This window comes from Aquarana catesbeiana, linkage group LG06 (assembly GCF_042186555.1).
Source record: "Aquarana catesbeiana isolate 2022-GZ linkage group LG06, ASM4218655v1, whole genome shotgun sequence".
Lineage (NCBI taxonomy): Eukaryota > Metazoa > Chordata > Amphibia > Anura > Ranidae > Aquarana > Aquarana catesbeiana.
This window is the reverse complement of record NC_133329.1, coordinates 20,635,444-20,659,459: the sequence shown is the minus strand read 5'-3', so window position 1 is coordinate 20,659,459 and position 24,016 is coordinate 20,635,444. Positions and strand designations below refer to the sequence as shown.

General features: G+C 44.8%; 1 protein-coding gene across 1 annotated transcript; it reads right to left on the bottom strand.

The window, feature by feature from the left end:
• Positions 1-305: 305 nt before the first annotated feature.
• On the bottom strand, positions 306-23,739 carry LOC141148216 (uncharacterized). The gene is made up of 6 exons (XM_073635455.1): positions 23,582-23,739; positions 21,018-21,361; positions 17,678-17,798; positions 5,227-5,300; positions 1,900-2,287; positions 306-1,021 (listed from the first exon to the last, which is right to left on the bottom strand). The coding sequence occupies exons 2-5, from the start codon at positions 21,283-21,285 to the stop codon at positions 1,917-1,919; spliced, it is 834 nt and encodes a 277-aa protein (XP_073491556.1). The 5' UTR covers positions 21,286-21,361; positions 23,582-23,739; the 3' UTR covers positions 306-1,021; positions 1,900-1,916.
• Positions 23,740-24,016: the final 277 nt, after the last annotated feature.

Genomic DNA, 24,016 nt, shown 5'->3' with positions numbered 1-24,016 from the left:
GATTTCTGACATAGCAATCATTGTAATGTAATGCTCTGTATTTATATGTTTGCATTGCTGTATTCTGGCACATGTATTATGCCCCATGACCAGAGCTCATATTCTAATGTTGAACATGTGAATTACATTTTCTTAATAAAGACTTTTATATCTATTGAGTTGATACTTTGCTGCTTAAAAGCCCCTTGGGGAAACTTTCCCATATAAATAGTATAAAACACTAGCTCAAGAGCATTTGACCATAGCAGAAGAACATTCAACCAGAAGAGCAAATCGTTTAACACAATAGCCCAAGAACATTTAACTATAGCAGAAGAACATTTAATGAGAAGAGAAAATAACTCAAAAAACGTTCAACCAGAGCAGAGGAACCTTCAGCCAGAAGAGAAAAAAAAACTTATGAACATTTGATTTTGACACATTTGCACAACAGCCCCAGCTTTATACATGATTTGAAAAATCCCCAAAATAATGAGCAAATATTAGAATGAATTACTTCAGTTTTGCTGAACATATAGCTATGCAAACATTTCATAAATATAGTTCTGGGCAAGGCCAGGACAAGGGGTGGGCAGGAGGGACGTCTGCCCTGGGCGCAATGGTTTATTGCAGGGATGGGGCGCCCTGAACCTAACCCTAAAGGAAGGGGGGCCGCAGTTTGGCATCTTTGCCCTGGGCGGTTGATGCCCTTGTCCCGGCACTGCTAACGGGTGTGTCTTGGCAGAGCAGGACTTGTTCTTCTTGTATTATACTGCAGTTTTTATATAAAATACGGTCAGATTGGTTACAAATATTGCTTCGTAGAAACTTTATTTTACACTCGTAGCCATACTGAACTGATCTAGAGAACATTGCATGTCAGTTATACGGAACGACACGACAACATCAGAAGTATTGTCTTATATACAGACCATTGTGTCCATCCCTCCAGGTCTATATTATGTAGAATATTTTTTTTTTTATTGACAGATTTGTGAATTTGTAGATTTTTCCTCTTTACTTTTCTTGAAATCTTCAATATCTGAAAGAAAAACAAATAAAAATAATAATAATATTTAAATGTGTAACTGTGGGGGGATATTTGAGTGTAAGCTCCTCTGGTATAGAGACTGATGTGACTGGCTTTGTGCTCTCTGTATAGCACTGCGGTATATGTCAGAGCTATATAAATGTATAATAATAATAATAATAGTGTGTGACTGTGGGGGGGGACATTAGAGTGTAAGCTCCTCTAGTAAAGAGACTGATGTGACTGGCTCAGTGTTCTCTGTACAGCACTGCGGTATATGTCAGAGCTATATAAATGTATAATAATTGTGTGTGACTGTGGGGGGGACATTAGAGTGTAAGCTCCTCTGGTACAGAGACTGATGTGACTGGCTCTGTGCTCTCTGTACAGCACTGCGGTATATGTCAGAGCTATATACAGTAAATGTAGACTATAGTGTGTAACTGTGGGGGGGGGGGGCATTAGAGTGTAAGCTCCTCTGGTACAGAGATTGATGGAATTGGCTCAGTGATCTCTGTACAGCACTTCAGTATATGTCAGAGCTGTATAAATGTATAATAATAATAATAATAATAATAGTGTGTGACTGTGGGGGGGAACATTAGAGTGTAAGCTCCTCTGGTACAGAGACTGATGTGACTGGCTCAGTGTTCTCTGTACAGCACTGCGGTATATGTCAGAGCTATATAAATGTATAATAATAGTGTGTGACTGTGGGGGGACATTAGAGTGTAAGCTCCTCTGGGACAGAGACTGATGTGACTGGCTCAGTGTTCTCTGTACAGCACCATGGTATATGTCAGAGCTATATAAATGTATAAGAATATTATGTGACTGTGGGGGGGGGACATTTAAGTTCAGTAATTCATAAGACAATCATAGTCCCTCACCCTTTGGTCTGACATGGTTACAGCAATCTGCAATATTTTTTTTTCTCTTTTTCCTCGTATTCCTTATACCATTCATTTTGTGATTCTTCTATGACTCTCTTACTCCCATTCATTAATGCGATCTTGACCACAATCTGCACCCTTTTCCTGTGCTCCTCCTCCGGGGTGCCAAAGGAAGATGCCGTGTCGCCCCGGAAGTTCACCAGATCCAGTGCCTCGCTCAGGATGGACAGGAAGGTCTTGTCCTTCTCCGGGGTTTTGATGTGGTTCTTAGTAGTGTAGTTCTCCACTGGGAATATTTGCTCCATACCGAGGTCCCTAAACTGCTGTTCCAAAGTCCTAACATCTCCAAGATATCTATTGGTGAGGATGATGATTGGCAGAAATCCTGGAGAGGAGAAACACAACGTTTGCATCATTAATGAAAGAATAAATGACCACAAAGGCCAATTGGACTCTAGTCATTTGGGTGACCCGACTAAGTGATTGCCTTATCTTTAAGAGGTCATTCACACCAGTCCTATCTGGCTGCATTGGGCAATGTTTCCCAATACAGTCCCAACCTATAGACAAGGCAATTTATATTGCTTCAGTTCATACCAACGTTCTGCAAAAAAAAAAATATAGGACTTGTTGCATTTTTACCCAACATTTTATACAACATCACAATGGGCTGCTCTGCATAGAATGAAATCGTACTTTACCACTTGTGGACCACCTAACTGGAAATTTACATCATTACTTTGATCTTAAATACCAGGGTTATGGCTGCAGATAGATGCCATAACCCCGGTATCAGTTTTTCTTGTAGGCGGACGGCTTTCAGATAAAAGTCGACTTGCAGGTCACCTCAGCGACGCGACCTGCAAACGACTTCCGCGGCGACTTGCAAAACGACTTCTGTATAGAAGTCTATGCAAGTCGCCCCAAGTCGCCCCCAAAGTCGTACAGGAACCTTTTTCTAAGTCGGAGCGACTTGCGTCGCTCCGATTAGAACGGTTCCATTGTACAGAACAGGAGACGACTTGTCAGGCGACTAGGTCGCCTGACAAGTCGTCCCTGTGTGAACCGAGTCTAAAGGTGGTGGGAGAAGTGCCCCTCCCTTTCCAACGCTTCCTGGTGGTTCCCAGGCTTGACGTTACCAATCATTTGAATGGGCTGCCGTGCCCTGCGACACACAGGAAAAAAAGTCCCTGCACTACTTTGGAAATTGCACCCCTTATGGGAATGCGAGTACAGCATGGTTCCCAGTGTGGGTGCTCTTTCCAGTGCAGGCGGCGTGTCATTAGGATTAATGGCACCCACCCGCGAGTCCCACGTTTTTCTGCGCGGTTGGTTGCAGCTGCGGGAGTTTGTGCGGGCTCCACAGCGGCACCACCAGCACAGGTGTGAACCTAGCCTTAGGGCCCTTTCACACTGATAAGTTTTTCCTGCGTTTTTATCTTGCAAGAAAAATGCAGGAAAAGTGTTTCCCTTTAAATCCTTTTCATACCACTGTGTTCTGAAAAGTCCTGCATGCTGCATCTTTGGTGTGGTTTTGGAAACTGCACCAAAAACGCAGCTTCCCATTGCAATGAATAGAAATTGTGGTAAAATTGTGGTAAAATTGTGCTAAGAATGCACCCACAATTTGCAGGTTTTTTTTGGTACATTTTTGAGTCACATGTCCCTTTTTCACAGATGCAGGATACCCAAAAATACAACAGAAATGCAGGGGAAATGCATCTGAAACACAGCAAAATGGTGGTAAAAGCACATATATGCATTTTTACCATGATTTTGCTACAGAGCAGTGTCAAAGTACCCCAACTAAAACAAGTGCACTCAGAATATGCTGCACCTCTGCATAATAACCAATCAGCTTCCAGGTTTTCATGTCAAAGCCTAATTGAACAAGCTGAAGTTAGAAGCTGATTGGTTACTATGGAGAGGTGCACCAGATTCTGTGTGCTCCAGTTTTAGTAAATCAACCCCAATGTGTTTGCAAAAATGCACACATTAGCAGATACATGGGGGTACCAGTAAAAATTAAAGGTACCTCTGTGCATCTGCTAAATGGCGGCGCTTGTTTCTGTGCATATTGGGAAAGCTTGCAATTTTGCACGTATGCTAAATACAGGAGTCATTGGGGGAGATTTACTAAAACTGCAGAGTGCAAAATCTAGTGCAGTACTGCATAGAAACAAATCAGCTTTTAGCTTTTACTGTCAAAGCTTAATTGAACAAGCAGCAGAGCTGCACCAGATTTTGCACTCTCCAGCTTTAGTAAATCAACCCCCATGTCAGTGGTGGGCCCGTCCACCATCCTAATCCATGCCCCATCCTCTAATCTACATGCAGGGCACCGGACGCATTGATTTCAATGTTTTTTGGGGGTTTTTTTAGCACATGATTAGTGCCTGAGGCTCTAATTGGCTTCAAAAAAGGGTGGGCTTGGGGCGCAGAGCACTGCGCCCTGAGCCCACCTAGTTGTGTGACATTAGCAAATTAATATTCGCAATTGTCTTCCTGCATCTCCTCCTGGCCAATCAGGAAGCGGATCCTGAGACCCGATTGGCCAGGGACCCACTTCCTGTTCGGCTGGGAGGAGAAGCAATGGCCCTGACTCTTCCCTTGGCAAGCCGTAGCGAGGAGCAGCATCGACCTCCTAAGGTAAGGCCACTAATCGCCGCCATCTGTCTCCTGCGGAGGGGTGCACTAATCGCCGCCGTCGGTTTCCCATGTGTAGGCACTGATCGCCGCCGTCCATCTCCCGTGGGGGGCACTGATCACCGCCGTCCGTCTCCCGCAGGGGGGCACTAATCGCCACCATCCGTCTCCTGTGGGGGGCACTAATCGCCACCATTCGTTTCCGTGGGGGGGGAACTGTTTGCCGCCGTCTGTCTCCCGAGGGGGGGCACTGATTGGCACCATATGTCTCCCACGGGGGGGTGCACTAATCACCGCCGTCCTTCTCCCGCAGGGGGGGCACTGATCGCCGCCGTCCGTCTCCTGAGGGGGGGTGCACTGATCGCCGCCGTTAATCTCCCATGAGGGGGTGCACTGATCACCACTCTTCATTTCCTGCAGGGGGGGAGGGGGGCAGGTTTGTCGCCCCCCAAAAAATATTGAGCACCAGCCGACACTGCCTTATGTGTATTTGTCATTGAACCTCTCTCACCTCGTGACTTGCTACAAAGTTACAATGTTGCAGTCTGATGATTGGGGAAAGAGGAGAGACTAAGGTATTGCTTCCTCCTGCCTGAAGAAGACTGATGACATCATCTCAGTCTGAGACAAAGTTACTTGTCTAGAGTTGTCAAGCTAAAATAAGTAGAATAGCATTACCTGTAAGCTTTTGAGCATTTTTAAGAAATTCTTTAATTTCCTCTTTCAATTCACTCCCCATCCTACATTGTGCACTGAAAGAATAAAACAGAAAAAGAATTCCGATAAACAATGAGCTGCTTTATCTGTAGCATATTCACCTATAGAGGCAGGTTTCTTTGTATTATTATGAGCAGAGAAGGGACAAGGGTATATGAGGATTATTATAAAAACATTTACATTTATCAGATTCAGAATGACTCGGAATGATGTGGGCTATTATAAGATCTATGTCCTACCTTCTAATGGCAATAACTATATGGGGGTGGGGGGTGCCTTATGCCGCGTACACATGAGCGGAATGTCCGACAGAAAAAGTCCAATGGAAGCTTTTCATTGTCTTTTTTTTTTTTTTAAATTCTGACTGATTTGGGTTATTTTCACCTAAGAAATATTTATATATGAAAATTGATCAATCCTGATGAACTGACGGCTGATCTCAATTCTTGAGGCCCTAAAATACCTGGACAGGTATTTTTTTTTACATTTTTGTTTTTTTTGTCATACTTTTTTGGAAAAAGAAAAAAAATAATACACAATGTTTTTTTTACAGACTGTTACTAGTGCAGTACAGCATCATCATTAACTGGTGTGGCAGTGATCAGTACGAAAAAAATATATATACATATATATGTATGTGTGTATATATATATATATATATATATATATATATATATATATATATATATATATATATATATATATATATATATATATATATTATATACTATATATTTTTTTTCATTTTTAATATTTTATTACATGTATTTTCTTTTTTTTATACAATTGTTTTTTTTTGTGTTTTTTTTTTTTTTAACACACTTTGACCAGAGCAATATAATGTTACCACAGTAACATTGTACTACTCTGGGGAAGTGATCAGGATTTTTTTTTTTTTATTACACATCATGTTTGCTTATAGTAGTGAATTACATTGCCATAAAGCAAGCATTTTACTGAATGAAACTGATTCATTCAGTCTGTTTTGTTGTTATTAGCTGTGATTGGTCAAAGCTAATCACATGGTACAGATGTGCTGTGATTGGCCCTGTCTGTACCATGTGATCGGATTGACCAATCACAGCTAGCAATGCATTTGTACACTTGAAAGGAAGCCATCCATTGTTTACAACTGTCATGTGACCTGCTGTGATTTGTCACAGCAGTCACATGGTACTGGCAGTCTGCCGATACTCAGACTAGTTGACGGCTGTGTCCCATGGACACGAGAAGTAACAGATTGCGTTACTGCATGGCCCTGCGGCCGAGTGATCGGCACATCCTGAATAGGGTTGGGCCAAACACCCTCCAATTTGGTTCGCACCAGAACATACCGAACAGTAGGAATGAGCACCCCCAGGTTCGGTTCGCAGCAGAACTTGCGAACGGGCAAAAAATTTGTTCGAACACGTGAACACCATTAAAGTCTATGGGACAGGAACGTGAACAATCAAAAGTGCTCATTTTAAAGGCTTATATGCAAGTTATAAGTCATAAAAAGTGTTTGGGGACCTGGGTCCTGCCCCAGGGGACATGTATCAATACAAAAAGAATTTTTAAAAACGGCCGTTTTTTCGGGAGCAGTGATTTTAATAATGCTTAAAGTGAAACAATAAAAGTGTAATATTCCTTTAAATTTTGTACCTGGGAGGTGTCTATAGTATGCCTGTAAAGGGGCGCATGTTTCCCATGTTTAGGACAGTCTGACAGCAAAATTACATTTCAAAGGAAAAAAGTAATTTAAAACGGCTATTAATGAATTGTCGGCCCGACAATACACATAAAAGTTCATTGATAAAAACGGCATGGGATTCCCCACAGGGGAACCCCGAACCAAAATAAAAAAAATGTGTGGGTTCCCCCTAAATTCCATACCAGGCCCTTCAAGTCTGGTATGGATATTGAGGGGAACCCCACGCCAAAATGTAAAAAAAAAAATGGTATGGGGGCCCCCCTAAATTCCATACCAGGCCCTTCAGGTCTGGTATGGATTTTAAGGGGAACCCCCGGCCAAAATTTAAATAAAAATGGCCTGGGGTCCCCCCAAAAATCCACACCAGACCCTTATCCAAACATGCAACCTGGCAGGCCGCAGGAAAAGAGGGGGGACGAGAGAGCGCCCCCCCTCCTGAACCGTACCAAGCTACATGCCCTCAACATTGGGAGGGTGCTTTGAGGTAGCCCCCCAAAGCACCTTGTCCCCATGTTGATGGAGAGAAGGGCCTCATCCTCACAACCCTTGGCTGGTGGTTGTGGGGGTCTGTGGGCGGGGGGCTTATCGGAATCTGGAAGCCCCCTTTAACAAGGGGACCCCCAGATCCCGACCCCCTGTGTGAATTGGTAATGGGGTATAAATGTACCCCTACCATTTCACAAAAAAAGTGTCAAAAAGGTTAAAAAACACAAGAGATGGTTTTTGACAAGTCCTTTATTAATTTCTTCTTCTTTCGGCTTCTTCTTCCATCTTCTTTCTTCTGGTGTTCTTTCGGTGTTCTTCTTCTTCCTCCGCTCTTCTTCTTCATCTTCTTCTTCTCCATCTTCTTCTCCCTCTGCTCTTCTCGTCTCGTATCTCCCCCCCCCAGCTTTTTCTCTGCTCCATCCGCACGATTCGCCTCAGTGGGAGTCTGGTTTGGTATGGATTTTAAGGGGAACCCTGCACCAAAATTAAAAAAAAAGGCGTAGGCCCCCCCAGAATCCATACCAGACCCTTATCCAAGCACGCAACCTTGCAGGCTGCAGGAAAAGAGGGGGGACAAGAGAGCGCCCCCCCTCCTGAACCATACCAGGCCACATGCCCTGAACATGAGGAGGGTGCTTTGGGGTAGCCCCCCAAAGCAACTTGTCCCCATGTTGATGGGGATAAGGGCCTCATCCCCACAACCGTTCCCTGTTGGTTTTAGGGGTCTACGGGCAGGGGGCTTATCGGAATCTGGAAGCCCCCTTTAACAAGGGGACCCCCAGATCCCAGGCCTCCCACAAATGTACCCCTACCATTTCACAAAAAAAGTGTTAAAATGTTAAAAAAAAACCAGGACACAGCTTGGGACATGTCCTTTATTAAAAAATAAAAAAATAAAAATGTCCCATGATGTCCTTTCATCTTCTTATATTGCTCCGCCAACGGACCTGAAAAAGTAAAAAAATCCGCCACCGATCCATCTCCATGGGAGGCTCCCGCCATGTGGCGCATCATCGCCTTTGACAGTTCTTATACAACTGAGGGCGTGGCCACCCAGTGACGTACCCAGGTGACCCCACCCCCCTCTGATGCATGGGGACTTTCCCATGGCTTCCCTGTGGCCTTAGAGGGGGGCGCGGCTACCCGGTTATGTAAACGGGTTGACCCCGCCCCCCTCTGACACTCTCTCGTCCCCCCCCTCTTTTCCTGCGGCCTGCCAGGTTGCGTGCTCAGATAAGGGTATGTATGGATTTTGGGGGGCCCTACGCCATTTTTTAAAATTTTGGTGCAGGGTACCCCTTAAAATCCATACCAGACCTGAAGGGTCTGATATAGATTTTGGGGGGGACCCCTATGCCATTTAAAAAAAAAATTGGTTCAGGGTTTCCCTTTAATATTCATACCAGACCCAAAGGACCTGGTAATGGACTAGGGGGGATCCCATGCTCTTTTTTTTCAATGAGTTTTATCTATATCTATAATTCATTACATTCATTACAGATCAGTTTAAAATGACTTTTTTTCCTTTAGAAATGTCATTTTGCTGTGGTACTGTTATAAACACTGGAAAAATGCGCCACTTTGCAGGCATACTATACACACCCCCCAGACACAATATTTAAAAGGAATTTTGCTATAGGCCGAGCATGAAGTGGTTAAGGAAGCTGCAGATGCAGGCACCAAAAAAAATAAAATAAAGTTTGGGTCTGCTATAGATTCTAAGAGGGGACCATGCAAAAATACAGAAAAAAGTGTGCCCCCCCCCCCACACACACACACACAAATCCATCATACCAGATCCTTATCTGAGCATGCAGCTTAGCAGGCCAGGAAAGGGGGTGACAATCATGCCCTCCTGAACCATACAAGGCCGAATGGCCTCAACATGGAGGGTACCTTGCCAGGAGAACCCCCTGGCAAAGCACCTTGTTTATGATGAGCATGAGGGCCTCCTGTCCCATGATGAACATCCATTGTCAATCATGTAGTCCAGCAATGCAGGTCCATATCAATCACAATAAACAACGTCTGCCAACATGTCTGATCCTGACAACCAATCCCCTGTAAATGACAGATTTGGCGAATGAAAACTGATACAAAGAGGTGGAGTCTCTTGGGTGACATCATTAACAAAATATGGACATTACCATATTTGGTCAATGATTTCATGAAAATTCCTGTTTTTTTTTTTTTTTTTTACTTTTTTCCCCTTGGTATCCATACCAGACCCTCATCAATGGTAAGAGTGTGGAATGTACATTTAAAGGGCACCTCATACTGTTTTTTTTCTAGGATAAGAGTCTGGTATAGATGAAGGGAGTTTCTATCCACTTTGTTTACAAGAAGAAGTAAACATATGTTGGCTGTTATTTGCTGCCAGTTTAAACCCTTTCCACTGAGCGTATACATATACACTATATTATTATTACGATATTACTGTCTTTACTAGGGATGAGCCGAACAACCCCTGGTTCGGTTTGCATCAGAACATTCGAACGGACCGAGTTCGCGCAAACTTTCGAAAAACCCGTTAAAGTCTATGGGACTCGAACGTTCAAAATCAAAAGTGCTAATTTGAAAGGCTAATATGCAAGTTATTGTCCTAAAAAAAGGGTTTGGGGACCCGGGTCCTGCCCCAGGGGACATGTATCAATGCAAAAAAAAGTTTTAAAAATAGTTGTTTTTTCGGTAGCAGTGATTTTAATGATGCTTAAAGTGAAAAAATAAAAGTGAAATATTCCTTTAAATATTGTGCCTGGGGGTGTCTATAGTATGCCTGTAAAGTGGCGCGTGTTTCCCCTGTTTAGAACAGTCCCTGCACAAAATGACATTTCTAAAGGTAAAAAAGTCATTTAAAACTGCTTGCGGGTTTAATGTCATGTCTGGTCCCGGCAGTATGGATGAAAATCATTGAGAACCCCCTACCCCCAGCCCATTACCAGCCCCTTTGGGTCTTGTATGGTTATTAAGGGGAACCCCACACCCAAATAAAAAAAAGGAAAGGCATGGGGCCCAAGTAGAATCTGTTTGTAATTTTGAACTGGTAAATTTTTTACATGTAGCTCCAGCCAAAAAATCTATTTTTAAGCTTTTTGGAAAACGTAGGGAAGAGTTATCACCCCTGCAACATTTGTTTTACTGTCTGTGCACCTGTTCAGCAGATTTCACCTCACTTTCTGTCCCAATGACAATTGGATTTTGAAATTTGGGGTTTTTAGTGAAACAAGGAACTCTTACAACAGAGAATTTCCCTTCCTAGGGGTAGATTTCCTCTCACTTCCTGTTGTCTCCTTCCGTTTGCAAATAGGAGTCGTTTGTAAGTTGGATGTTTGAAAGTAGGGGCCTGCCCTATATACTTTGCAGAAATTTGGGCCTTAGGTGTTGGTGTTGCCACAACACTGTAAGCCCTCACAGTTACTCTTGGTGGGCGTAGGAACGGGCCCTGCTGTGAAATATTAGATCAAGAATAGTAATTACATGGCCCTGTTGAACAGGGTCAGAAAAATTGGGCCTTTGGTGGTGGACGGTGTGGTGGTATTGCCACAACACTGTAAGGCCTCACAGTTACTCTTGGTGGGCGCAGGAATGGGCACTGCTGTGAAATATTAGATCAAGAATTGTAATTACATGCCCCTGTTAAACAGGGGCTGAAAAATTGGGTCTTAGGCACTGGTGCCACAACACTGCAACCCCTCACATATACTCTAGTTGGAGCACAGGAATGAGCCCTGCTGTAAACTATTGCATCAAAAATTGTAATTACACGCCCCTGTTAAACAGGGGAAGATAAATTGGGCCTTATCCCTATCCTTATCAGCATGAACATTGAGGAGGAAGAGGATAGTCACTCAGCATAACAGGATAGTCACTCAGCATCAGCACAGGCAGTCTTGAAGGGATCTCACATTAAAAAATATTATTCGGTTACATCAGCATCAGGTGCTTAGTAGCTGGTTATCCAAGACTGATTCATTTTTATGAAGGTCAGCCGATAGACCGATTTGGTGGATAGGCACACCCTGTGATTGGTTACAAAGCCTCCAGTAGCACTGAATGTGCGTTCCGAAAGAACGCTGGATGCAGCACAGGCCAGTAGCTCAATTGCATACTGTGCACGCTCTGGCCAGTGATCCATCCTCAAGACCCAGTAACCCAGAGGATTTTCGGTGGGCAAGGTGTCCAAGTCTGATCTTGCCCCTAGGTAATCCTGCACCATGTGAATCAGACGCTGGTGATGGTTGCTGGAACAGATCATACCTTGGGGCTGCGGGCTAAAAAATTGTCTGAACGTATCGGTCAGACGGCCACCTTCTCCACCGCTCCTTCTGTGACTGACCGAAGCCTCAGCAACACGTTGTCTGGGAGGACCAGGAAATTGTAACCTCCCAGGCTCTGGAAACGCATTGCACAAACCTTTCTGCAAGGCCTCCCGAAGATGTTTCATCCTCTGCTCCCTCTGTGGCGGCAAGATAAGGTCCACAACCTTACCCTTGTAACGTGGATCAGGGAGGGTTGCCAGCCAGTAATGATCCCTCTCCCTAATACCACGAATATGAGGATCCTTTCGCAGGCTTTGCAGGATCAGGGAGGCCATGCAGCGTAGGTTTGCTGAGGCATTCGGTCCGGTGTCCTCTGGGTCACTAAGGACGACATGGTCACCTCCTCCTAGCCACGTACAAGTCCATGGGTTTCTTCGGACTGTAAATGATCCCTTGAAGACTTCTGCGGATGCTGAGTGCCAGGCTCCACCTCCATGCTGACACAATCCTCCTCGTCCCCTTCCTGTGTGATCGGTGGGCACGCAGGAACACTGTCTGGATAAAGGGGGCCTTGAGAGGTAAGGAAGTCCTCCTCTTCCTGCCTCTGTTCTGCCTCAAGTGCCCTGTCCATTATTCCACGCAGCGTGTGCTCCAAAAGGTGGACAAGAGGGACAGTGTCACTGATGCATGCACTGTCACTGCTCACCATCCTCGTGGCCTCCTTAAATGGTGACAGGACAGTGCATGCATCCCTGATCATGGCCCACTGGTGTGGGGAAAAAAAAATAAAGCTCCCCTAAACCTGTCTTGCCATAGTCGCATAGGTACTCTTTGATGGTCCTCTGCTGCGTGTGCAGCTGCTGCAGCATGGCCAATGTTGAGTTCCACCTGGTGGGCATGTCACAGATTAGGCAGCTCTTGGGCAGGTTAAATTCCTTTTGGAGGTCAGCCAGCAGAGCACTGGCATTATATGACCGGTGGAATTGCACACAGACTTTCCTGGCCCGCCTCAGGACATCCTGTAAGCCCGGGAACCTGCCCAAGAACCACTGCACCACCAAGTTAAGGACATGAGCCAAACAGGGCACCTGGGTCAGTTGTCCCTGTCATAGGGCAGAGAGGAGGTTGGTGCCTTTGTCACAAACCACCATTCCTGGCTTAAGTTGGCATGGCGTCAACCACCTTTGAACCTGCCTCTGCAGAGCTGACAGGATCACTTCCCCAGTGTGGCTCCGGTCCCACAAGCACACCAGCTCAAGCACCACATGGCATCTTTTTGCCTGCGTGCTTGCGTAGCCCCTTGAATGCCTATGGAGCACCACTGGTTCTGAGGACAAATAAGCACAGGAAGAGGCCATGGAGGAAGAAGAAGAGGAGGGGGTGGAGGAGAGAGGTGTGGCAGAATCACCACTAGTATAATTTTGGAGGCGTGGTGGCGGAACAACCTCCAACACTACTGCACCCTGTCCTGCATCCTTCCCAGCTGCCAGAAGAGTCACCCAGTGCGCGGTGAAAGATAGGTAATGTCTCTGTACATGCCTGCTGGACCATGAGTCAGCGGTAATATGTACCTTACCACTGACCGCCCTGTCTAGCGAGGCATGGACATTGCCTTCCACATGCCGGTAGAGAGCCAGAATCGCCTTCCGTGAAAAAAAGTGGCATTTTGGGAACCTGCCACTGAGGTACCGCACATTCCACAAACTCATGGAAGGGGGTAGAGTCTACCAACTGAAAAGGCAGCAGTTGAAGTGGTAGCAATTTAGCCAAGCTAGCATTCAACCACTGGGCATGTGGATGGCTGGGAGCGTACTTCTTTCGCCGGTGGAGCAACTGGGGAAGGGAATTCTGCCTGCTAGAATCGGACGTTGGTGTACCGATAGCAGATTTCCCGCAAGTACTTGGCAGTGGCACACCTAATTCTACACCTTCATTCCTGTCAGTGCAGGTTTCTGAGAGGACTGAAGGTATAGTGGTGTTGGAGATCCCAGCTGATGAGGAGGAGCAAGGAGAGGTCCGCCTTGTTCTTTGGTGTGGGTCTTTTAGGTAGTGTTGCCAACAGGCTGCATGGGAGCTCAAAATATGTCTGATTAAGCATGTGGTGCCCAAGCGCTTGCTGTCTAGTCCACGCTTGATACGCTTCAGACATATGTTACAAAAAGCAACAGTGCGATCTGCTGCACACGTCTCAAGTCACCAGCGCCCTGCACTTGCGGAGCTCTGCGGTGTGATGCAGTCGGTTGGCTGCCCTTAAGCTGGCCCCTGGAGGGCATCCTGACTTGTTGGAGATGTGCCTCCTCCTCCTCCTGCTCTCTCCTATCAGGCACCCACATAGAGTCAGTGAGCTCATCATCCCCTCCCTCCTCATCACTGGAGCAAACCTGGCAGTTTGTTGCAGCTGGGGAACATGACTGCCAGTTTGTTGTCCTACTTGGGCAATCCCTCTCTCTGGGCTCACGTTACTGCCTTCCTCAAGCTGGGTACTATCATCAGAGCCTTCAAAACGCTGCGCATCCTCTAGCAGCATGTACCCAACACTGTGTTTGAACAGTTCGGGGGACTCCTCTGGTGGGGCTAGGGAAGCAGTAACTGATGATGACCTTGAGTCCAAGGAATAGGCCGCTTTGGCACCTGCATTGGCAGCCAAGGTAGCCTGGGTGACAGAGGATGAGGAGGATGAGGACGGCTTGGTCATCCACTCTACCAACTCTTCGGCATGTTGTGGCTCAACACAGCCGGCTGCCGAGAAAAAGGACAAGCATGCCCCATGGCCATGTGCTGATGAGGATGCACCGTGTCCACAACCAGCACTGTTGCCTCCAGACACAGAGCCTGCTTGCCCTCTTTTATTGGCCTGTGACTGTCTGCCTCTCCTTATTGGCCTTCCAGACATACTGTCTTTGATGTATTGGAATAGGTACAAAAGGAATAGCCTGCAGTGAGATGTAGCTGCACAAAGCTGGGATGTATATATATATATATACTGATTATACTGCAGCTAGATGAATCGCCTGCCTGCCTGTAGTATTAGAAAGAGAACACCAGCTTTTGGCTGCAGTTAGCTTTAGTTGCACAGTGTGCGCAGGATACAGTACACTGACTAAAAATACTGCAGCTGTCTGCCTGTAAGTGTATTAGGAAGAGAGCACCAGCAATTGGCTGCAGTTAGTTTTAGTTGCACACTATGCACAGGATACAGTACACTGACTGAAAATACTGCAGCTGTCTGCCTGTAAATATATTAAGAAGAGAACACCGGCAATTGGCTGCAGTTAGCTTTAGTTGCACACTGTGCACAGTATACAGTACACTGACTGAAAATACTGCAGCTGCCTGCCTGTAATTAGATTAGGAAGATAACAGGAAAAGATCTAGCTAAACTGAATACAGTGTGTATATATATATATATATATATAAATATACAACACAATACACTCTCTATCTCTCTCTCAGCACGCCGGAACACACTACACAAGGCCGACTTCCAGGCGGCTATATATAGTGTGGGATGTGTACTAAATCCCCTGAGGCATAATTGGCCAAAGCCACCCTGCCTTTGGCCATTTATGGCTCTCCGTTCTTACCGCGCTTTGATTGGCCAAAGTATGCAGGTCATAGTGCATGCTTGGCTAATCATCAGCCAGAAATGCACTGCGATGCCGCAGTGAATTATGGGCCGTGACGCGCCACTCGAATTTGGCGCGAACGGCCCATAATGTTCGCAATTCGACGAACGGTCGAACGGCCGATGTTTGAGTCGAACTTACGTTTGACTCGAACTCAAAGCTCATCCCTAGTCTTTACACACACATGAACTTTAATAACATCCCAGTCTTAGTCCATAGGGTTCAATATTGAGTTGACTCACCCTTTTGCAGCTATAGCAGCTTGAACTTTTCTGAGAAGGCTGTCCAAAAGGTTTAGGAGTGTGTCTATGGGAATGTTTGACCATTCTTCCAGAAGAGCATTTTTGAGGTCAGGCACTGATGTTGGACGAGAAGGCCTGGCTCGCAGTCTCTGCTCTAATTCATCCCAAAGGTGTTCTATCGGGTTGCGATCACGACAGGCAGGCCAGTCAAGTTCCTCCACCCCAAACTTAATGTTTATGGACCTTGTTTTGTGCACTGGTCCAAATCATTTGGTGGAGGGGGGATTATGGTGTGGGGTTGTTTCTCAGGGGTTGGGCTTGGCCCCTTAGTTCCAGTGAAGGGAACACTTAAGGCATCAGCATAATAAGGCATTTTGGAAAATTTCATGCTCCCAACTTTGTGAGAATAGTTTGGGGATGGCCCCTTCCTATTCCAACATGACTGAGCACCAGTGCACAAAGCAAGGTCCATAAAGACATGGATGAGTGCATTTGGGGTGGAGAAACTTGACTGGATTGCACAGAGTCCTGACCTCAACCGGATAGAACATCTTTGGGATGAATTTGAGTAGAGACTGCGAGCCAGGCCTTCTCATCCAACATCAGTGCCTGACCTCACAAATGCACTTCTGGACCCCCACCCCCACCCCAACCTCCCCTCCTCTCCATCTTCCCTTCTTCTACTACCCTTTTTTTTTCTCTTTCCTACTTTCAGTTTCTATGTTATTTTGTTTATACAATAATATCTCTCAGGGAAGATTGTGTCACCTTTATGTGATATATGATTCATAGATTTTTCATGTTATGCAGCGGATAACTATCGTGTGTTTCTGCTCCAGATTGGAGGTATAATTAATATTTCCTTATATGTGTACCTTTCTACATTCACATTTCTAATTATCTACTGATTGTATACAACACTAAAGTGTATTGTTCTTCCCTGAACTGTATATGATGCTGTTCATGTTATATTCTTTAATTCTTTAATAAAAACTAACTAAACAAAAAAATGCGCTTCTGGAAGAACGGTCAAACATTCCCATAGACACACTCCTAAACCTTGTGGACAGCCTTCCCAGAAGAGCTGAAGCTGCCTCCTGTCTTTATTTATTTTTGACACTTTTTTTGATGAATGAGTAAGGGTACATTGTACCTCATACTCATTATCATAGGGGGGTCTGGGATCTGGAGGCCCCCTTGTTAAAGGGAGCTTCCGGATTCTGATAAGCCCCCGCTCGCAAACCCTGACAACCATTGCCCAGGGTTGTTGCGAAGAGGCCCTTCTCCCCATCAACATGGGGACAAGGTGCTTTCGGGTGGGGGGAGCAGAGCCCCCTGCCTCAAAGCACCCCTCCATGTTGAGGGCACGTGGTATGGTTTAGGAGTGGGGGGCGCTCACTCTTTCCCCCTTTTCCTGGCCTGCCAAGCTGCATGCTCAGATCTAGTGTCTGGTATCAATTTTGAAGGGGACCCCACACCATTTTTTCTTTTAATTTTGGCATGGAGTTCCCCTTAAAATCCATATGAGGCCCAAAGAGCCTGGTATGCATGTGGGGGGGGGGGGGCACATTGTTTTCTTTTTATTGCCGGCAATAACTTGTAGCTGTGATAATCAATTTAAATGCCATTTTTTTTTATTTTATAAATGTCAGTTTTGCTACAGCAGGTTCTATACATGGTACAGATGCGCCACTTTACAGGCAGACTAAGGGGACCCCAGGCACAATATATTTTACGGAATTTCTAATTTTTATTGTTTCACTTTAAGCATCACTGCTCCTGTAAAAATCGTGATAAATTTGGGTCACATACGTGTCAGCATCAAATATATAGTGGTGTTGACATTTACTTGAGTGCCAATATTTTCCAACCAAGTGCATGGACCCTATTCCTGTGCACGTAGAGAAGGGTTCATGGAAGTTGAGGGAGGAAGTCGGACAAAGGCTCTTTTAGATTTATTTCTCTTCCCTCAAATTTCTCCCATGAACATAGACACAGATTATTTCCCAAAGTGTCAAGTGGAACCTTCTCTGGACATTGGTGACATTCTGATGAGTAGGAGCCCAAAGAAACATAAGCTAACCACAAATAATGATAGAAGGTCACCTGTAGATGAATACTGGCAGTAGAAGGTCATTGGAGTTACATTTGGCTGCATTTATTGCTTCCACTCTCTCTTTGAAAGAATGTTGCCAAACCACGTCTTCATCCAGAGGCTGCAAGTTTCCTGCAAATATATGGAAAATGATCACACATTTTAAATGTTTTTAGACTGACAAGGAAATACTCGACTAGGGTCATACAGGATCGTATTTATTAATCTGTATAAAGTGTAACCTGTGTTACCCCTGAGCCACAGATCACTTCCAAATGTTTGTGCTCTGACTCCCATATTTCAGTGAAGGTTTGTATCTAATGTGTGGCTCTACAACAAACACATTGGCTCTCACTGCTGTCAATCAAAGCATGTGAGGAGAGATCGGGGTGGCACGGTGAGCCATGCTCTGTGTGTCTTATAGAAACACAGACCGGGTGGCTCAGAAGCGAGCACGCACAAGTGCCCCCCCATTGCAAGCCACTTGCTAAGGGGGTACTGAGCAGGGGGGAGGAGCCTGGAACACCGGATGGGGGCCCCAGTAGAGAAGGCTGCTTTGCGCAAAACCATTGCACAGAGCAGGTAAGTATAACATGTTTGTTATAAAAAATAAAAACTCCCCCCAAAAAAACCCCTTTTATATCACTTTAATTCTTGATAACGTGCTTCTAGAAGTGAAAAGTGAAAACATACATAAGGTGTGTGGGGAATAATAGGCCTGATCTTTATCCTGTCCCTACCACTTATTCTGACACCAAACTAACCCAACTCAATCATAGCATCACCATACCCCCCAAACCCAAACAATTGGCCTTAATCCATAACCTAACCCAGTGTTTCTCAACTCCGGTCCTCAAGGCGCCCCAACAGGTCATGTTTTCAGGCCTTCCATTATTTTGCACAGGTGATTTGATCACTTTCACTGCCTTAGTAATTACCACAGCCGTTTTATCTGAGGGAAATCCTGAAAACATGACCTGTTGGGGCGCCTTGAGGACTGAAGTTGAGAAACACTGACCTAACCCTTAAAATATGCCCTTGCATTAAACCAACCCCAACCCTATCTTTAACCACTTGCTTACGGACACTTAAACCCCCTTCCTGCCCAGACCAATTTTCAGCATTCGGCACTGTCGCACTTTGAGTGACAATTGCGCGGTCATGCTGCACTGTACCCATATGACATTTTTTTCACACAAATAGAGCTTTCTTTTGGTGGTATTTAATCACTACTGGGGTTTTTATTTTTTGCTAAACAAACAAAAAAAGACAGATGGGCACCGATAGGTGGCACTAAGGGGTACTGATGAAGCGGCACTGGTGGGCACTGATGAGGCTTCTATGACAGGTGGCACTGATGGCCAGCACTGATGGGCACTGATAGGCAGTGGTAAGAGACACTGATAGGCCAGCACTGATAGGTGGCACTGATTATGAGGCACTGTTGGGCACTGATTGGTAGCACTGTTGGGCACTGATAGGTGGCACTGATGGGCAATGATAGATTGCACTAGTGGGCACTGCATAGAGGCAGTGGGTCAAGTGTGTGTGGGACCGATGTCCAGTTTACTCCAGATGGTAATTGATTTTTTTTCCTCTTTTCTCATGCTGTCAGCGTGAGAGAAAAAAAAGCAGATCACCGTCTTCTGTTTACATCACATGATCGGCTGTCATTGGCTGACAGCTGATTACATGGTAAGGGGCCGGGACTCGCTGATCACAGAGCGTGTAGCCCACAGGGGATGCACAGGCAGGTCATGCATGGGAGGACGTACATGGACGCCCTCCCGGCAATTTAGGCCCGTGCTGTAGCCGTCTTTCGAGGTTAAACTACCCAGACCCTAAACCCTAACACTTGACCTTAATCCTTTATCTCAGCCATTCAATCAGCCCCTAAATTTGACCCTAACTCTAATCCAACTCAGCTGTCTCCCTACCCTCCTCTAAGACTAACTCAAGTGTAACCCTTTTGCCTTACCTTGTGCCATAAATCTTAGCCTAACTCTTGGGATATGGTACATCGGTTTTCAGCACCAGAAGCCCTTAGAAAATTTTTAGCATGGGGAAAGTAAAGTGGTTGTAAACCCTTACATATAGTGAAGTGACTGGCCTTAGGTGATACACAGAGATGAAACAAATCCATCCTAAGTTATACCTGTTTATCTACAGTACAGTATTCTTTTCCCTACATCCATTCAAAGTGCTGAATTTATAAAGGTTGTCAGAGAATTTAGAAAAAAGTGGGTGGAGAGTTGAAATTACACTCTGCAGAACTTGGTGAGGAGAGCTCTGTTCCTGTGTGCTGTGTGAACGGACACACCCCTCTTCACACAGCACACAGGAACAGAGCTGAGGCTGTCAGTCAACTGGAGATCCCTCCCCTGGGAGGAGGCAGCAGACAGAAATGACACTTAGTCCTCTTAATTGGGAAAAGTACACTTTATCTAGGGATATGCTTTGTTCACATTTCATGTCAGAGGTTTACAACCACTTTAAAGTGCATGGAATAATGACCCTAACCTGTAACCTAGCCCTAACATTTTGCATAGCCCTAACATCATAGCTCCCAACTGTCCCTGATTTTGAGGGACTGTCCCTGATTTAGAGCAATGTCCCTCTGTCCCTCATTCCCCCTCATTTGTCCCTCATTTTGGTCTGATCTATATAGTTGTATATAAAATGCACTTTTTATCTTTCAAAGTGTTTCCCAGTGCTAAACCTTTCATCCAAATTCTAAATTGGTGCACTTGTAAATTTTAAAAGCCAATATAAAGGAAAAGTAGTGGTAAAAAAAAAGCTCTTGTGGATTTAATTAACTTTTTGTTTTGGTTAATTCTCTTTTAATAGGGTGTGGCAGGGGGTGTGTACTATGCCTACATACATTTGCTAGTAGGTGTCCCTCATTCCCATCTCAAAATTATGAAAGGTATGCTAACATTGCTCACCATAATCCTAACCTAACTTTTTTTGCCCTAATCCTGAACCATAATCCCAACCTAGCACTAAATGGTTAGAACTTTTGTCTTGCATTTCCGAATCCTGTGCTCAGATCCTTCTTGAGACACGCCATATTGAGTTTGTATGTTCTTCCCATGTTTGTGTAGATTTTTTTTTCTACTGAAATACAAAAATATACTGCTGTGGTAAGTGGCTTTCTCTTAAACTCCTCTAGTTGTAAACAAATTCGATTTTGAGCTTATTTGAGTAACAGTGTCTGATGCGAACAGTTCTATGCCCTTTGTAAAGCTCCTCTAGGAAGGTCTCGTGTAATGGTTTGATGGTCTTTGGTCAATGTTGGCACTAGAATTTAGACAATTATTAGACATATGTAATAAAAAAAAGAACACTGACCAAGCTGAGCATAAATTTCCTCCTTCTCATAGTTGTTTAATTTTCCAAACCCTCGATTGTCCACAAGGGTGATGACTTTAGTCAGGAGGTACGATTTTCTTTGCCGGGTGTGCCCCCCTTGGCTTCCGATTTCTGACCCCTCAGATGCCTTGACCTCAAACATGCCACCATGCAAGGCATACCTGAGGGAATTGATGAAGGATGATTTTCCATGACCAGCCTGACCACAGACCTGGAGCAAGATCCGATTGTAACCCAAATTTTTCATCTCAGTACTTTCAAGGCTGTAGCTGAGGACCTTCTCTCTCAAGTTCACCTTCAACTCCGCTGACTGATGGAAAATTCTGGGACATATTAGGACAATAAAAAGGGAAAGTAAATTGAAGGTAACCCATCACAAAACAAAGGTCCCACCTAAATACTCTCATATGAAGCTTGCCATTGTCCAGATTCCAGGTCTAGGTGAAACCTAATCAATGTAGTATCAGTGCAAGTGTAGTCCCTGGATCAGATTTGGTACATGGACTGAAGATGGACAATACCTGCTCACCCCAATGGTCTTTAAAACTTCTGAGACATGTATCTTGTTTTGTAACAGATTACCTTTACATGTAAGTAACTCTGGAGACACTTGTAGCTGCTTTCAGTAAAAATTCCAGTTTTGTTAAAAAAAAATAGCTACAGTGAGCATTATGTGCCCTGTCAAAAGAGCCAGCTAGTGTAGGTGGGGTGTAGTGTGTGCGGCTGCAATAATTCACATAGTTGGGTGCAATGTAAAACATGTATTGAAGTAATGTAGCAACAATTCACAACAAACCCAGGGGGAAAGCTAACCAGCTGGGGAACTCATGGTTTAAAGAAATGTGAAATGAGCAGATTCCTGCTGTATGAGAGGGGGTTGAATGCAGTCTGGCCGTCTCATGGCCCATAAGGTGTCCAGAAGAGCTACGACCCTAAGCATTTCCTCCTCGTTAGGTACTGTTCCCTAATGCTAGTGCTGACCCTAACAAGCGGGGTACCTGTACCTGCTCTACCAATTTGCAAAATGCATGCCAAACCTGCAAGCCAGGACCTTTAAAAAAGGCTCTGCCTGACCCAAGATGTCTGCCAGAGTCACATGGGGCTGCAGTATTCAATCGGTTTGCTTTCCCAGTAACCCAAGAAACCAAAGGGGGACCATGTTCCTCCTGATTTCTTCTCCAACTGCTGCGCCGCTGCATTATAGCACCACCTGCAGTGCAGAAAGTAGACTGTACCTGGCTACATGTGCTTACACTAAAATCTGAACATTAATATATCTTATGCCGCGTACACACGGTCGGACTTTTCATCTACAAAAGTCCAACGGACGCCGACGGACTAAAGCTGGCTGGTAATCCGATCGTGTGTGGGCTTCTCCGGACTTTCAGCAGACTTTTTCAGCCTCAAATCCGACGGACTTTAGATTTGAAACATGCTTCAAATCTTTACGTCGTAACTACGACGGACCCCGAAATCCGCTCGTCTGTGTGCTAGTCCGACGGACAAAAACCCATGCTAGGGCAGCTATTGGCTACTGGCTATGAACTTCCTTATTTTAGTCCGGTGTACGTCATCACGTACGAATCCGTCGGACTTTTGTGTGGTCGTGTGTAGGCAAGTCCGTTCGTTAGAAAGTCTGCTGCAAGTCCGCCGAAAGTCCGCAGGAAGTCTGTCGGACAGGCTGTCGGACTTTTGTAGACGAAAAGTCCGACCGTGTGTACGCGGCATTATAATCTTATGTTACTACATCTGTGCTGTGCAGGCCAACTTACTGGACGGTGTCTGACCCTTCAAGTGGATAGTATAAGGTCAGAGGTTTTCTTAAGCCCTTTGTACTACCTGACCTCAAACACAACTAACAACTCCTGATAACCTGATAACAGGAGCAACACTGGCAACACTGGCACTGATCATAAGGTCATACTAGAAAGAGCCATCTCCTTAGAACTTAGTTTTAGCAAGTGTCCTTGAATGGCTTTTCTATACATGCACACAATTCTCGCAACCTATGTAGCTTACCTTAACAGAACTGTTTTTAATCCTGTTTTATTTTAAAGTTTTGAGGAACATCTAAAAAAAAAGGGGTTGACACCAACAAGTCCACAGTGGCTGACACTGACCACACCAGCTTTTCCAACATGCCACATAGCCAGTCCAGGACCCAATATACACATGCCAGTCTCAGGTCACAGAATATTTTTTTCTAGAAGTGTTCAAGTTTTAGAGGTTGTTCCTCAGACTTCTGGGCAGCCCTTCTCCAGGACCCAGGAATCATTTGGCCCTTACTATAGGATGCCAAAAAAAAAAGATGGCTGCCAACAGCATTTAACAAAATGAGGGTCATTTCTAAAGTAACAAGATGGGAAACTGTAGTTCTACTCTTCACACCCAAGTAAAATGTCACCATACAGCTATTGTACTGTAGTAGACTAGTTGTTCTTCATCATTTTTCTAACAGAACACACAGAAGTACATTTAAAAGTTTCCAAAACATTAAAAAAATATATAACATTGTATACCCTTTTATCTCTGGTTTTCCTTACCTATTTCTATATTAGAATCTATTATCCAGCTTCTTCAAAAACAGAAGGTGCCTGCATGTCATCAATCCCGTCCCAAATCCCAAAACAATTTTGTTTCTTGCTTGAGGCAAAAATCATGCTGTTCCATATTTTTCCTCTCCTAAAGCTCACATATCGCTTGTGTCGTGATTGAGTTCCTCGGTATAAAACAAGCTGGAACTTCTGCTTTCAGAAAATTGTTTATTACAATGAAAGTGAAACAATGTTTCCTGTATTCACCCGTTTTCCGCTGTTCATAGTCTGATCGTCTGTTGGGTGACTTATATGTTTGACACTTTAACTGCCAGAAGTAAACTCAAAACAAGCTGGCAAGATAGCCAGGATGGTGACTGCCATGGGCTTTGTATAGTGGTTTGGCAAAAATATCAGTAAAAGTTTTTAACAATTTCTTTATTA